At 35.0% G+C, this 12,908-nt stretch overlaps 1 protein-coding gene across 3 annotated transcripts in view; it reads right to left on the bottom strand.

Moving 5' to 3' along the window:
- ANKRD28 (ankyrin repeat domain 28) overlaps positions 1-12,908 on the bottom strand; it is a 76,611-nt gene that overhangs the window by 5,404 nt on the left and 58,299 nt on the right. For 2 of the 3 annotated variants that reach the window (XM_010174345.2, XM_010174346.2), the window contains exons 16-27: positions 12,632-12,658; positions 11,618-11,692; positions 10,119-10,320; positions 8,577-8,664; positions 8,003-8,120; positions 7,142-7,361; positions 5,645-5,732; positions 5,465-5,548; positions 4,802-4,947; positions 4,531-4,613; positions 4,305-4,387; positions 1,972-2,063 (exon numbers count right to left, since the gene is read on the bottom strand). In XM_010174345.2, the coding sequence (XP_010172647.1) occupies positions 1,972-2,063; positions 4,305-4,387; positions 4,531-4,613; positions 4,802-4,947; positions 5,465-5,548; positions 5,645-5,732; positions 7,142-7,361; positions 8,003-8,120; positions 8,577-8,664; positions 10,119-10,320; positions 11,618-11,692; positions 12,632-12,658 (1,306 nt within the window). The remainder of the gene's footprint in view (positions 1-1,971; positions 2,064-4,304; positions 4,388-4,530; positions 4,614-4,801; positions 4,948-5,464; positions 5,549-5,644; positions 5,733-7,141; positions 7,362-8,002; positions 8,121-8,576; positions 8,665-10,118; positions 10,321-11,617; positions 11,693-12,631; positions 12,659-12,908) is intronic. The other variant, XM_029086580.1, reaches the window with a different exon arrangement.

Below are 12,908 nucleotides of genomic sequence, written 5' to 3'. Positions count from 1 at the left end.
GATCACTGAACTTACCCGAACTATGCTAAAGTAAGAGAATGTCAGTGTTGTGATGCAAAATATTCCAGAGCCTATTTCTTCCATCTGCTTTGCTAAACAGCTTTCACTCCCAAAAAAGCACCATACTCTTTTAAGTCTTTTTATTAAAGGAGGAAAACAAATTAAAAAAATAAAAATCGTTCTCCTATATTTTTTACTTTACTAGAATTAAATACATGTATGTATTTTATTTTATTTTTTTAAGAAACACTTATACTCTAGTAGTAGATGCTAAAATCAAAGACAAGTAGACCTAAAGCAGAACCTGGCTATCACTACTGCCAGCTTTTCCATTTAACATAAAATGCACACTATGGAAATCAAGACGACTTTTGCAGCAGGTTTAGCAAGCCTGCTGACTCACTCATAATTCTAAGAAAAAATTACAGTGACAGGTGATATAGGCTGATAAATCCCATGAAAGTTTCCCTTGCTCTCTCACAACTCAAAGTATTCATCACTTTGCACATACTGTACTTTAAGCTGGCACATTCATCCAACAGAAAAATAATTAATTATGAATATTTTCCAGGCTGCTTAAAATTTTATAAACAAAGAAATTGCTATTAGAAAGAAAAGAACTACAGTGAGGAACAAGATTAGACTGCACTCAGAGTTACTTTAAAATATGAGCAGAATTAAAAAAAAAAATTTAACATGTTGCAGTTGGATCCTCAGGTTGCCAGAGAACTGCCACTTTTATACAAACAATGTTTTTCTCTGTTATGTCAAAGATCCACCCTAACAAGGGACTGGCTGGCTGCACGTGAAAAGCCCAGAAAAATACAAACCTCTCCAGTTAGCACACTTGTGATGAGAAACAGAAATTAAAAAGATACGTTTTCCAATCTTTTAATTTTAGGAAGTTTCACTTAGCAGTTACCCCTGTCCTCTGTTTTAGGCAAGGACTGATATTTAAATCACCCATATCACTTTAAGCAGTGTAATTTGAGAAACACACAGAAAAAGTCACAGTAAACATTAAGAGAGGAAAAACTTTCCAAGCTGGAAATATAATAGAAGCTATTAATTAGGCACATCCCTTCTGGAAAAAGAACACTAAAGGACAAAAAGTAGAAAAACCTCAACTCCCCCTCCCCTCAAACCCCATGCTTTCATTTAAGACACACTGGGGTGTGGCATAAGAGCAGGAGCTCTTACCTTTTCCAAGCACATCTTCAGAGGACCACAGATGTCTTGCATGAAAACATGCAAATAAGAAGTCACTAGGTCTAATTTTATTTTCTTCTTGCAAGGTGTAGAATTTATTCTCTGTGATAAAGCGGTTACTTTTTCTTACTTCTATGTGCCATAATCATAGAATCATAGAATGGTTTGGATTGGAAGGGACCTTAAAGATCATCTAGTTCCCCCCCCCCTGCCATCAGCAGGGACACCTTCCACTAGACCAGGTTGCTCAAAGCCTCATCCAGCCTGGCCTTAAACACTTCCAGGGAGGGGGCATCTACAATTCCCTTGGGCAAAAACCCTAAAGAGCCAGAAGCTTGAGACCAGTAACTGAGATCTGTAATTTATAGTTGCTTTCAAAAGCTAACACCAATATACCTACCGTGACAGAATGAATGGCAATTCAATCCAGCTTCTCAATAGCTGAAAGTTGTATTTTACTTTGAGCATTACGTTTTTCTGACCATTTTCAGTATGCCAAAGCTAGTGTATTTATAGTGTACACGTTATAAAACTACAAATGCAAACCAAACATTTCTGTGCCACGACCGGCATTGTTCCGAAAGTTCTCACTCTCCTTTCACGCTTCTGCTGCTTTGCTAACATGACCCATCACTAACACATTTTTTTCTGTGAGGGAACCTACTGCAAGGCTCATACGGAATTTCCAAAGGGTTATTGCTTTTCAGTGAGGTGAGTTTAAAACCACAGTTCCTTATGGGGAAACAGTTAAATTTTTCTTACCATTTTCATCCACAGCAAGTACACTTGCTCCCTTCCCTAAAAGCTCTTGAACTACAACCGTTAGTCCATTCCGAGCAGCAACATGCAGAGGTCTGTGAAGACAAGCAAACTCATTTATAAACCTTAGAACAAGATATTAAGCAAGATAGGTAGCTTGCATCTAGTTAAATGATTATTGAAGTATTTATGCTTGTATGTTATTTATACATTATATAAATATTGTAGTTATAACCAAGAACAGGAAACTTTTCTTATTGCAAAGAAACTGTACAATAACAACTGCACTCTTTCTTCTTTTTATGGCACCACATAGCGAGGAAGTAGCTGCAGGAAAAGACCTGCCTGCCTATGAACTTAATCACATTAAAAAGTCAGAAGTATCTAGTGCTCTACTGTTCCTTCACTGAACTGTTGTAACAGATACCATCACATCTGAGAGTTACTGCCTATCACTGGCAACAATCATTAGAATACCAACAGCAGAATGGTAGCCAGATTTTATTGCATGTAAATGCTTATTAGAGATGCAGAAGCATTTAATCAATCTGCCTTTTAGAAACCACTATATTCCATTTTGACTAGAGATAGAAAAACATTATTTCACAGTATAATGCATGAAGTAAGAAAAGCAGATTAGTTTTCAAAACCTCAAGCTATTTACCACAACTCTGTTTTGTAGTGACCTGATCTATCAAGGAAAGTGTAGCTTTACCTCAACTATTCTAATTATATTGTTTTCAAATGCAAAAGTTTTTCAAAATTGGATCCCAGTGGCTTAAGTAAAACCCTATCACCACTCGGCAGGAAACAGAATAAGCAGCTTACTTCCCTCCTGCTTTATATTGCTCTTCATTCATTCTGAGATTCTTAAAACTGTTTGAATGAACTGTGAACTATATTTTGATTTGGAAAAAAGTGCCTTACTTGGAGGTCAGAAATGCAAAAGATAATAATAAGAGCAGCTGTATCGATGGTGCTTATATTTAAGTATTAAAGTGCAGGAATTACTGCACATTGCAGATATACTGAAAAATGTACTGGAATTAAAATAATTTTAATGCAGAGGCCAACAATTTTAATGCTTAGTTTTGCCACAAGGAGGACATTTAAGCTGTTTAGAAAGTCAGTTTAGTTATTAAAAAAGATTTCCTAAACCAGTAATATTTTAAACAACTGTTAAAATCTTGCCATTTATATAAACATTTCATGGAGGCGTGAATAGGTACCTAATTTTTCTCCATGACATCTCTTGATCAGACTACATGAGCCAAGGCACGTGGGTGGAACTGCATGCGCCTGTGGTAGCATACTTTCCCACCTCTGCTGCCATCTCATTTTTGCTTTTCCTTCTCTTAAGACATCCCTGCTTCAACCCAGGAATGAGGCAATCAATCCCTTTCCTGTTTTCTGGTTATTTCAGGCTGCCTGAGGTGCACCATGGTGAGCAGCAAGAGTAGAGGAAGAAGTCTTATTATCTTAACTCCTTAGTTCAGGCAGATCTTTGGAAATAGCTGGAAGAACTGTAGGAGTTTAAACATGACAGATTCCAGAAGGGATGTAAGGTCAGGGAAATATGTGAGTTGCTTACAAGTTACGGTGGGTTTTTTTCTAAGTGGTCTGTGATAGTGTTGTTAAAGCAGTCAAACAATTCATGTACATAACTCAGCTACCTATCAGGTGTCAAATATTTCTTATAACACAAATACATTATTTAAAAGGAAAAAAATGCAGAAGAGCAATTTTAATAGCCCATTCTGATTTATACTCCTTAGTAAGACATATCACTACATTTTTAAGTTTTCTTTATGATTGGGCTAACAGAACAGGTTTAATTCTACTTAGGAGAAGATCTTCAGGAAGCACTAAAAATACTGTATTCTCCATAATATTTAACAGAAAACAGTCTTTCGTCCTAGTAGGAATAGATGTCTTGCTAACAGAGAGCGTGCTGAAGAATAAAAGCATACTTCAGCTAGGTACTTTGTTTTTTATTAGCTAGTGTTGAATAGCAGCTCTTAGTTTGTCTCAAATGAGTAGATAACTGAAATGACTTTTAATTGAAAAATCAGATAATTTATAAAACAGAAAAACATTGGTTTACAGGTAATCTCAGTAGACTGTCAGATTTATTTGTCATCTCTTTCACACAGCTAAAACCAGAACTTTAAGTTAGAGCAAAACACCATTTCACTTCAAGTAGGTTCAACTCTTGGTACCTATTAAGCAATTACAATTCAACCAATTTGGAAAAAAATTCTGAAAAATATTCCTCTGTACGAGCAAGATACACACCAAAAACTCATCTGTAAACCACACTCACTGCTGATACGTACGTTTGCAAGGCTGCATTGGTGGCATTGATGAGGTTTCTATCTGTAATCTTCTCCAGTATTAACAAGGCACTAGTTTCATGACCCTTAATACAGAACAAACATCTGTCATATAACAAATACTCTTCAAAAATTGCTTTGAATGCCTTTTCAAAGGAACAAGTTACTATTTGCAAACAGTGCTTGATAACACAAAGCTCAGCACTGATAAGTCAGACTACGCACACACCTTGCTGCAAGCCAAATGGAGTGCTGTGTTCTTCAAACTGTCTTGCAAAGTCAGATCAGCTTTAGCACTGCTAACCAGCACCTCTGGGGAAACAGAAATTTCTATTATAACTAAAAGGATATTCCTTAAAGTTTTAATGGCTTACAGTTGTGCAGAATGAAAACGTAACTTTGACAAAATATATCGACAAGAACGTTAACTATAAGGCAACTTTACCCACAGTAAGATCAGCGAACCTAAGAGCAGAAATATAAAAAAGCTTTCTCTTTACCAACTGTATTTGTCTGTCCATTTTCTGCAGCCATCATTAAAGGTGTTTTCCCAGAAGAATCTACAGCGTTTACTTGAGCGTTGTGACTGAGAAGAAGCTGTAAACACTCAACGTGATCTGTAAAAGCTGCTGCATGAAGAGGAGTTCTACAACAGATCAAAAGACAGTATGGCCATGGTCAGCCACGCTTTCTGCTTCACTCAAAGGGGCATCCTGACCGTGATCCCGCAGATACACAAGACTGGGCAGTCCCTCCCACTGATCCTTGGGAATTAGTATTGTGGAGCTGTGACTGATGCCTTTAGAAAGTCACCTTCAAGTTTCAAATAATCCCCTCTATGTCATATATAATAGAGATACAATTTGATTCAGAAAAAAAAAAAGGCATAAAATGTCACCCACAAAGTGATACAACTTAAAACATGCTCAAACTTGCATATCTAATAAAAAGCCAATTCAAGCCTACTGAATCAGAACAGGATTTTTAGAAATCTAAAATTTATTTCTAGCACAGAATAAAAAAAAAATCTTCAAAGAATAAAAACAGGGGGAAGGGGAAATTAACGTAAGTAGCAAATAAAAAAATCCCAAATTATTAGAGAATTTAGCAAACCCACTCTATTACATTACAAACATTCTTTCACTGTGAATTTACACTCTTACCTTCCTTTTGAATCTGTTGAATTTACAATACCAGCACCTAGTGTATCAATTAACATTTCTGCAGCACCTTCATTGTCATTTATCCTATAATGAATTAAACAGGCTGTTATTTACAGAATGATAAATCTTTTGTTAAATACAGCAATTAAATCTATGAAGAATAATTTTGCACTTCCTTACACAGCACAATGCAACGGACTGAAAGAATTTCCTTCCATTTTCTGGAAAACTTCCTGTTCCAGGAGGAGCTCTACACAACTGTCATGACCTAAAGCAAATGACAGAGTCAGGTATTAAAAAAAAGGGAAAAGGTCTATGTATGGATTACAACAAAAAATATGCATCTACATTAAATTTATTAAATTATTTAGCGATATTTTATTTGTAAGCTTCAAAGACACAGTGGTTATATTCAATAGTGCTACATTTAGAAAGTAAGACATTTTTAGAATCCTGAAAAATCAAACTGACATTTAACACTGTAAACTTTGTGAAATTTAGAAGGGACCTCATGCTGTCTGAAGAAACCCAGAACACTTATTCTGGTTCTTTACACCTCCACATTTCAAACTCTTCTGTATATTCACCACAGTCTACATGAAAACGTCTCCATCATTTCAGGGTTATTTTTGTTCCACTGTCTTGTTAAACCCAAAGAAAAACCAAGTCAATGGCCATAACAAAAGCTTAAAAAGAACATGTTCAACCTATCACACTATTTTCAAAATTCTATAGCCTGCTGCTGTACACGTACCTAACAATTGTATCTATCTGTTTGATCTTCGATGTATGTATGCCAGAACCTTAGTTCAACATTCACTGATGTCTGAAGATTTGTATTTTCAGAAGTCCTGTCAAATTTTCATTCTACAAATCAAGCATATTTCAGTTCTGTTTTATTCAGACACTGTGGTCACTCTGAAAATGAACCAAGCTGTAAAAGTTTAATTTTATAAATGTGATAAAGAGAGGCTATTCTAGTTCAAATTATCAGTGTACTACCCAGTTGCTTCAGCTATGAAGACAGTCTAGTTAGTTATTCACTTTAAAATAATTGGTAAAATGAAGCTCTAAACCCTTACTTCTTCACCTTTCTCTATCATGTGACTCAGAGGTGAAATAAATGAGAACTTCTACTGTGTTGGAAATGAGCACATAGAACAAAATCTTTAGCAAGGGAGTAAGTGAATTTCCTACCTTTTAAGGTCTCCCTCACCCCCAAGTCCAAGAAAAGTTATCAGTGAAAAAGAAAATAAATTCTTATTGAATCACTTTAGCTCCTTATGCCTATCAAGCTTGATTTGAAGCAAGTGTAAAAAAAAAGATTTAATCTGAAACCATTCCTCTCAAGATTCCCTGTGAAGGTTATTTTTTTTGGGATGTGTGGCACATTTCTATTCACAGGTAATATGCTGCACTTATTGAAAGATTCTTCGAGGCATAAAACTAAGAAGTCAGTCTATAACAAAAGTGTAGTACAAAAATAAACATCTTGTATTATGCATTAGATGTTACTGCATTACCTCTGAAGATATCATGTCCGTCATATCGTCACATTGACTAACACAAAGTGAAAGAGGACAGACTTCATACGTTGCTTTTGTAAGCAGTAATAACTTCTGTCTCAATACCAACAGATGCATATAAACTTGTGTTATTAACTTTAACGTATTTTACCATTATAGCAGGCCCAGTGCAGCGATGTATAGCCGTGATTGTCTGCTATTGCAGGCACTGCATCCGCAGATGTAGCTGACTGCAGGAGAGCTCCCAGAACACCTATATGGCCACAGGCAGCTGACAAGTGTATAGGGGTTCTTCCCCTACAGTCTCGTAATAAGGACTTGGCACCGTGTTGAAGCAATGCTTCCACACACTCCTCGTGCCCCGTAACTGCCTGTGAGAGAAAGACAGGAAATAGCAAGTTTCCAAATTATTCAGGTATATAAGCCAAAGAGTATAACTAAAGCAGGCAAACTTCAAATTTCTTATGTTTTTAAGTAATAACTAAATAAGCACAGTTACTATTTTCATTCCTAGGAACAGCCATTCTGCTGGAAAAATAGCAATAGATTATAAAATTGATGACAGAATAATTTCTTGGAATAACACTGAATGAATTGCTAATCTCTAGGGCTCATTCAATTGTCTTATCTGGCAGAGAGTATAAAAAAATACTTGGCATATGGCATGCATCACGCTTTTCTTCCTCCCATTAACGCTATCCCCACCCCTTAACAAAAAGCTCCTCTCCATTCAACACTTCACAGCAAGATTAAGAGACTCTATCCCCACCCCTTAACAAAAAGCTCCTCTCCAACACTTCACAGCAAGATTAAGAGACTCCAGAAGTCCAAAAGAATTCTGAGGGTAAGCAGCAAACAGGCAAAAGCCTTTTGAAAGCAACTAAAAAGACAATTAAAAACTAAGAATGGCAAGATGAGACTAATGAGAAATTTATAAACACTACACATTAAGTCTGTATTTGAAATTCACACATATAAAACTGGAAAGGGCAGAAAAGGAATATTCTCTTACCCCTCTATGTAATGCTGTCCTTCCCCACTTATCTTTGGCATCTACATTTGCTCCTTTGTTAAGGAGTGAATAAACGCAGTCGGTGTGCCCATTGAGAACTGACAACATCAAAGGAGTTCTAAGCAGAGAGTGAAATAAAGTGTAATCTACACGGAAATTTAACAGACTAGCACTCAGGTGAAATATAACAATGAATAACAGCTGTTAAAATTTACATTGGCAATGATCTTCTCTAAGCACTACCTTCGCTCCAAAAATGCCACTCGTATTTGCTTTATAGGTTCAAGAAAATAAATTAATATCCCCTAATTCAGAAGTCCTGACTAAGTTACTACCATCCATTTTTTCAGCAACTAGGCAATAAGACACATTTTAGGTTCGTCCCAACTGAACAAGAACATTTTTCACTGTCAACGTAAAGTTCATTGCAAAACACACAGTCGCGTTTGTCCTAGTTCAAATATCATCTCCCTTTAAAGTAATAAATTATAAATCACCAATGTAAATATTTAGTTTTTCTTTTTATAAAATGGAATAACTTGTGAAGAACAGAATGTGTATTGTTTAAACTCACTGTCCATTTCCATCTTGAATGTCCACTGCGTTCTGTGGTTCTGCATTTCGTATCAATAGCCGCAAACATTCTGAATGACCATTCGTAGCTGTAACACATTGTAAAACCTTGAGTTTTACATTAATTGCCTTTTGAGTATACAGCTCAAACAGAACAGCAACCTGCTCTAAAGCCTGGACTAAAGCCCACTAGCCTGAGAACACACTGTACAGCTTTACCATGGTTGTAATTTAAATTAAAACAAAAAAAATAAAGTGTAGAAAATTACTTAAAAAATCAGGTATTCTCAACTCTATAGTACCAGAAGTAATTGATTCCAACTGTCAATTGCCAACAGGTATGTTTTTTACTTACAAACGAGGTTGCACATATTAACCATAATTAGAATATATGCTTACATAACATACAGAAGAAGGAATGATTAAATATAGTAATTAGCATAATTTTTGCTTTTAAGGCACAGGTAAACACGTACCTAGCCAATCATGCACAGATTTTGTTAGCAAGTCTAGCAAGTGCACAGTTATAAAATAGTAACTGAAATCACATATAGAAAGAGGGGAAGGAAATGTAATGCACAGAAGCAATTAACCAAGCAGTTAAAAAAAAAGGAAAAAGAAAAGAAACAAAAAATTGAGAAATCACATTTAAATACAACTCACGAAAGATAAATGGTTGCTTGTTGGGCAGAAAATTATTTCTGACATACAGCTGCTGTATTAAGTCCGCATAAGAAGAGTGACAATTCATGCTTCTCTAGCTGACAGAAATGCTAACAGAATTTAGGAGAAGCTAAATCAAATAGAATATAGCTTGTGTTCATGGACAACCAATTAAGTGGTTAGAATGACAGTGTTTTGTACATAATGCTCTTTTTAGTACAACATTTCTATAACACTGTAAATATAAATGTCCATATACATAAGCCTATTTTCAAAGAAAGAAAAAAAATAAGAATATAGTATGAATGATAGACTTTGAGAAAAGTAGATTTATAGAAGTTTTCTAGGAAATGCAGTGAGAAAATATTGCAGAGGATTGATGTTATTTTGAAAACACTGAGGTGTCATTTAAATCCTTGGAAAGAAACCAAGTATAGTTTTCATGTCTCTTCTCAAACTGACACAATTCTCCAAGACTCCAGTAATTTTTAGAAGTATTTTACTGCCAAGACAGGCAACACACTTCATGTATCTAAATCTCGGTCTACAGTTTGGGCTCCCTGAAAGGCAAGGAGAGAAACAGGAATGCATCAGTGGCACCTGTCAGCACAGCTAGCCTAGCTAGTTGAATGGACAAGGATAATGCACCCTCCCAGAGAGCAGTGTGGAACAGCACTCCTCCAGCCAAAATGATTTATTGGGTTAGTACCAGTCTCTATCTGCAACTGCTGTTACACCTTTCTCAGCATAGCATATACCTTAAAAGTCCTTGTCCATTCCTAAACACCATTTCTTAAAACATCAAAGACAGACACTTCTAAACATGAAGATGATCCACTTCAAAAGCCAATAATTTAAGAGGTTAGCAGTTAGCACATACCTGCAGCATGTATTGGGGTCCTCTTTACAACATAATCTTTCACCAAGATGGATGCCCCCTGATTAATGAGCACATCTACACATTCCACGTGTCCCTTAAAGGCAGCAAGATCCAATGGTGTCCTTCCGTTATTATTCCTCACATCAAGGTCCAGCAGCGACTGTACCAGCACTTCCAGAGCTTGATGGTGGCCATGGTAGGCCTACAAGAAGAAGAAAATTCTTCAGTTTTCCCTTTCTTTTCATTTTTCCCTTTCTTACCAGGATTACATAAATGAAACTGTGAAGACAGTATTTTTGTTTTAACATGTGGAAGAGCTACTGATGCAGCATGTCAGTAGTTACAGTAATTACAATAGTTATGACTTATTTAGGAAACCCATAATTTCAGCAAGAAGGTTGGTGGGCTTTTTTCACTTTAGCCTTTCAGTCAGCAACTGAAACTACCTTCAGAAAATCTTCTGTGTCCAATTTGTGTAACTACCAGTACTTTGAATACTGCATGTTTCATTTCTTTATGTTATAGTTACATCACCTGCAGATAATTTCAAGTGAGGAACATATGCAAACTTAACTAATTCCTTTTAGTTTTTTAAATAAAATATTTAAAAAATAAAAAGCCAGTAAAATTTGTAAGTAAAAAGAATACAGTACAAATAGCTACAGTTGACAAAACTGGTAAAGCAGAAAGGACTTAGGAGATGAAACAGTCAAAAGATCAGAATGGATAGACAAGGATAAAAAAACAGCATAGAGAACACTGTGTAGGTATGTGGCAAGACAAAGAAGTTAGCAATGAAAATAAACTTCTACAACTATGGTTCTATAATTTCCATAATATATCTTAAATGTACATTCATGGATACATAACCTCTCAGACAAAACTCATTTCCAGGAACAGTCTCTTCTAACTGCTTTCATTTACCAGTATGAAAGATTACTTCATATATATATATATATGTACAGCATGAGACTTGGGCTATTTTCAGAACATTGTGGTTTTTCAATTGCTCAAAGTCCAGGAAAGTTGAAAGCTACATATTGGGCTGGTTACTCTGTATTTTGAGTATATTTGTATAGACAGTTTCATCAGGTCCTCTCCTACACTACTCTTTCTTAAGTAGATTAAGTAAGATTCTCCTTCACAAATCTTTCTTAGGCTATTAAGGACAAACATTTCTCATACCAAACAATGAAGAGAGTAAAACAATGGTGATGATAAAAAGTCATCATTACTTTTAGAACAAGCCTTCTAAAAGTTTCATTAGTATAAATTATAACATAAATCTTAATGAGAAGATTCCAAATGAAAGCTGTTCCATGAAGGAAGTTTCAAGTGAAATGCAAAAAATCACTCTGTATAGTTCATTCAGGAATATTAGTACGTATTTTTTTGTGTTTCCTTTATTGTTACTGACCTGTTTTTAAAAAAATCCAGAATGAATAAACCTATGTTAACAATTGTTTCCAATTAGATGAGCTAAAGAATGAAATACTTACAGCTAAATGCAGTGGGCTTATAGGTGCTCTGTTGTCCGAATCATTCAGCATGTCAGTACCTGATGTTTCCATTAGCTTAGCAGAGAGAAAAAGTCAGAGTGAGTGCAAAAACCCCTTCATCTTGAAAAAAAAATATTCGGTAATAATTGCTATAGTTTCTAGTATACAAGGACTGAAAAATAAAGGAAGAAAAACAGGAAGAATATAGGATTACAGTTTCTTTAGGAATTCTAGATCTCCTTCAACTTTTAAAGTGTTTGAATTGCAATAACTGCAACCTCTCCCCCATATGCATCTCCCAAGTCGGGGTGTTAAATTTTGCGTAACAACGCAATCATTAAATCAGATCTAATCTAAAATTAATATTTTTCCTGAAGCAGCCATATGGAATAATACAGATGAAATGCATACAAAGGGAAGAAAAAGACAGGTGAGAAAGCTGTAGTAGGGAAAAAGAAAAACCCAAACCAAACAAGTAAGCACTTAGATTAGGTGAAAAGTCAGCAAGAGAACAACATGAAAAGCCAGAAGCCAGGATCAATTTCTCAGAACAGAAAAACATTTCCCAGAGAAGAAACGGACCCTAAAAAAGGCATAAGTGTTATAAAATAAGATAAAAATATCTATGTGTATATATTTCTCTTTGTTACTTTCAGATGTGTTCTAAAATTTTAATTCTGTGTCCTTTTCAAGACTATATTTAATTTAGTACACTAGTGAAGAACACCAAATACAATCAGATCACTAAGTTTTCATTATCACACTTTTATAACACAGTCATACAAATGTTTAAGAAAAAAAATAAAGGCTTAAAATATTTTTTAAAATATATTTTTAAAATATATTTTAAAATTCTGAATTGCAATTAAATTAAATTGTAACTGAAATTAAATAAAACATCTATGCATTGACGAAATGGTTGAATCAGTCTAAAAATAAGTAGTATTTTTAAAATTACATGTTCCCTTTTGTTGTACAGTAGTACTTTAACAATGAGAAGTAATACACACTTACAACATCTAGAGGCGTTTCGCTTGCAATCTGCAATTAAAAACAATCAGAATTCATGTTTGAATACATTTGAATATAAAAGTATAACTTGTATAAAAATACTAAGTTGTGTAACACAGAGAACATAAAATTAACATATCAAACAACATACACATTTTGGCAAAGGGATTAATAAAATACTACATGAGGTTTTATTATCTAAAATTCTATTATGTGCCTGTAAGTTACTGGAACTACACGAACTACTTCAAAAGGCACCCTTACTTTACAGTTTTCCCTA

The sequence above is a fragment of the Antrostomus carolinensis genome, unplaced genomic scaffold, assembly GCF_000700745.2.
Source record: "Antrostomus carolinensis isolate BGI_N321 unplaced genomic scaffold, ASM70074v2 scaffold6158, whole genome shotgun sequence".
Taxonomy (NCBI): Eukaryota; Metazoa; Chordata; class Aves; order Caprimulgiformes; family Caprimulgidae; genus Antrostomus; species Antrostomus carolinensis.
This window is presented reverse-complemented; position numbering and strand designations above follow the sequence as displayed.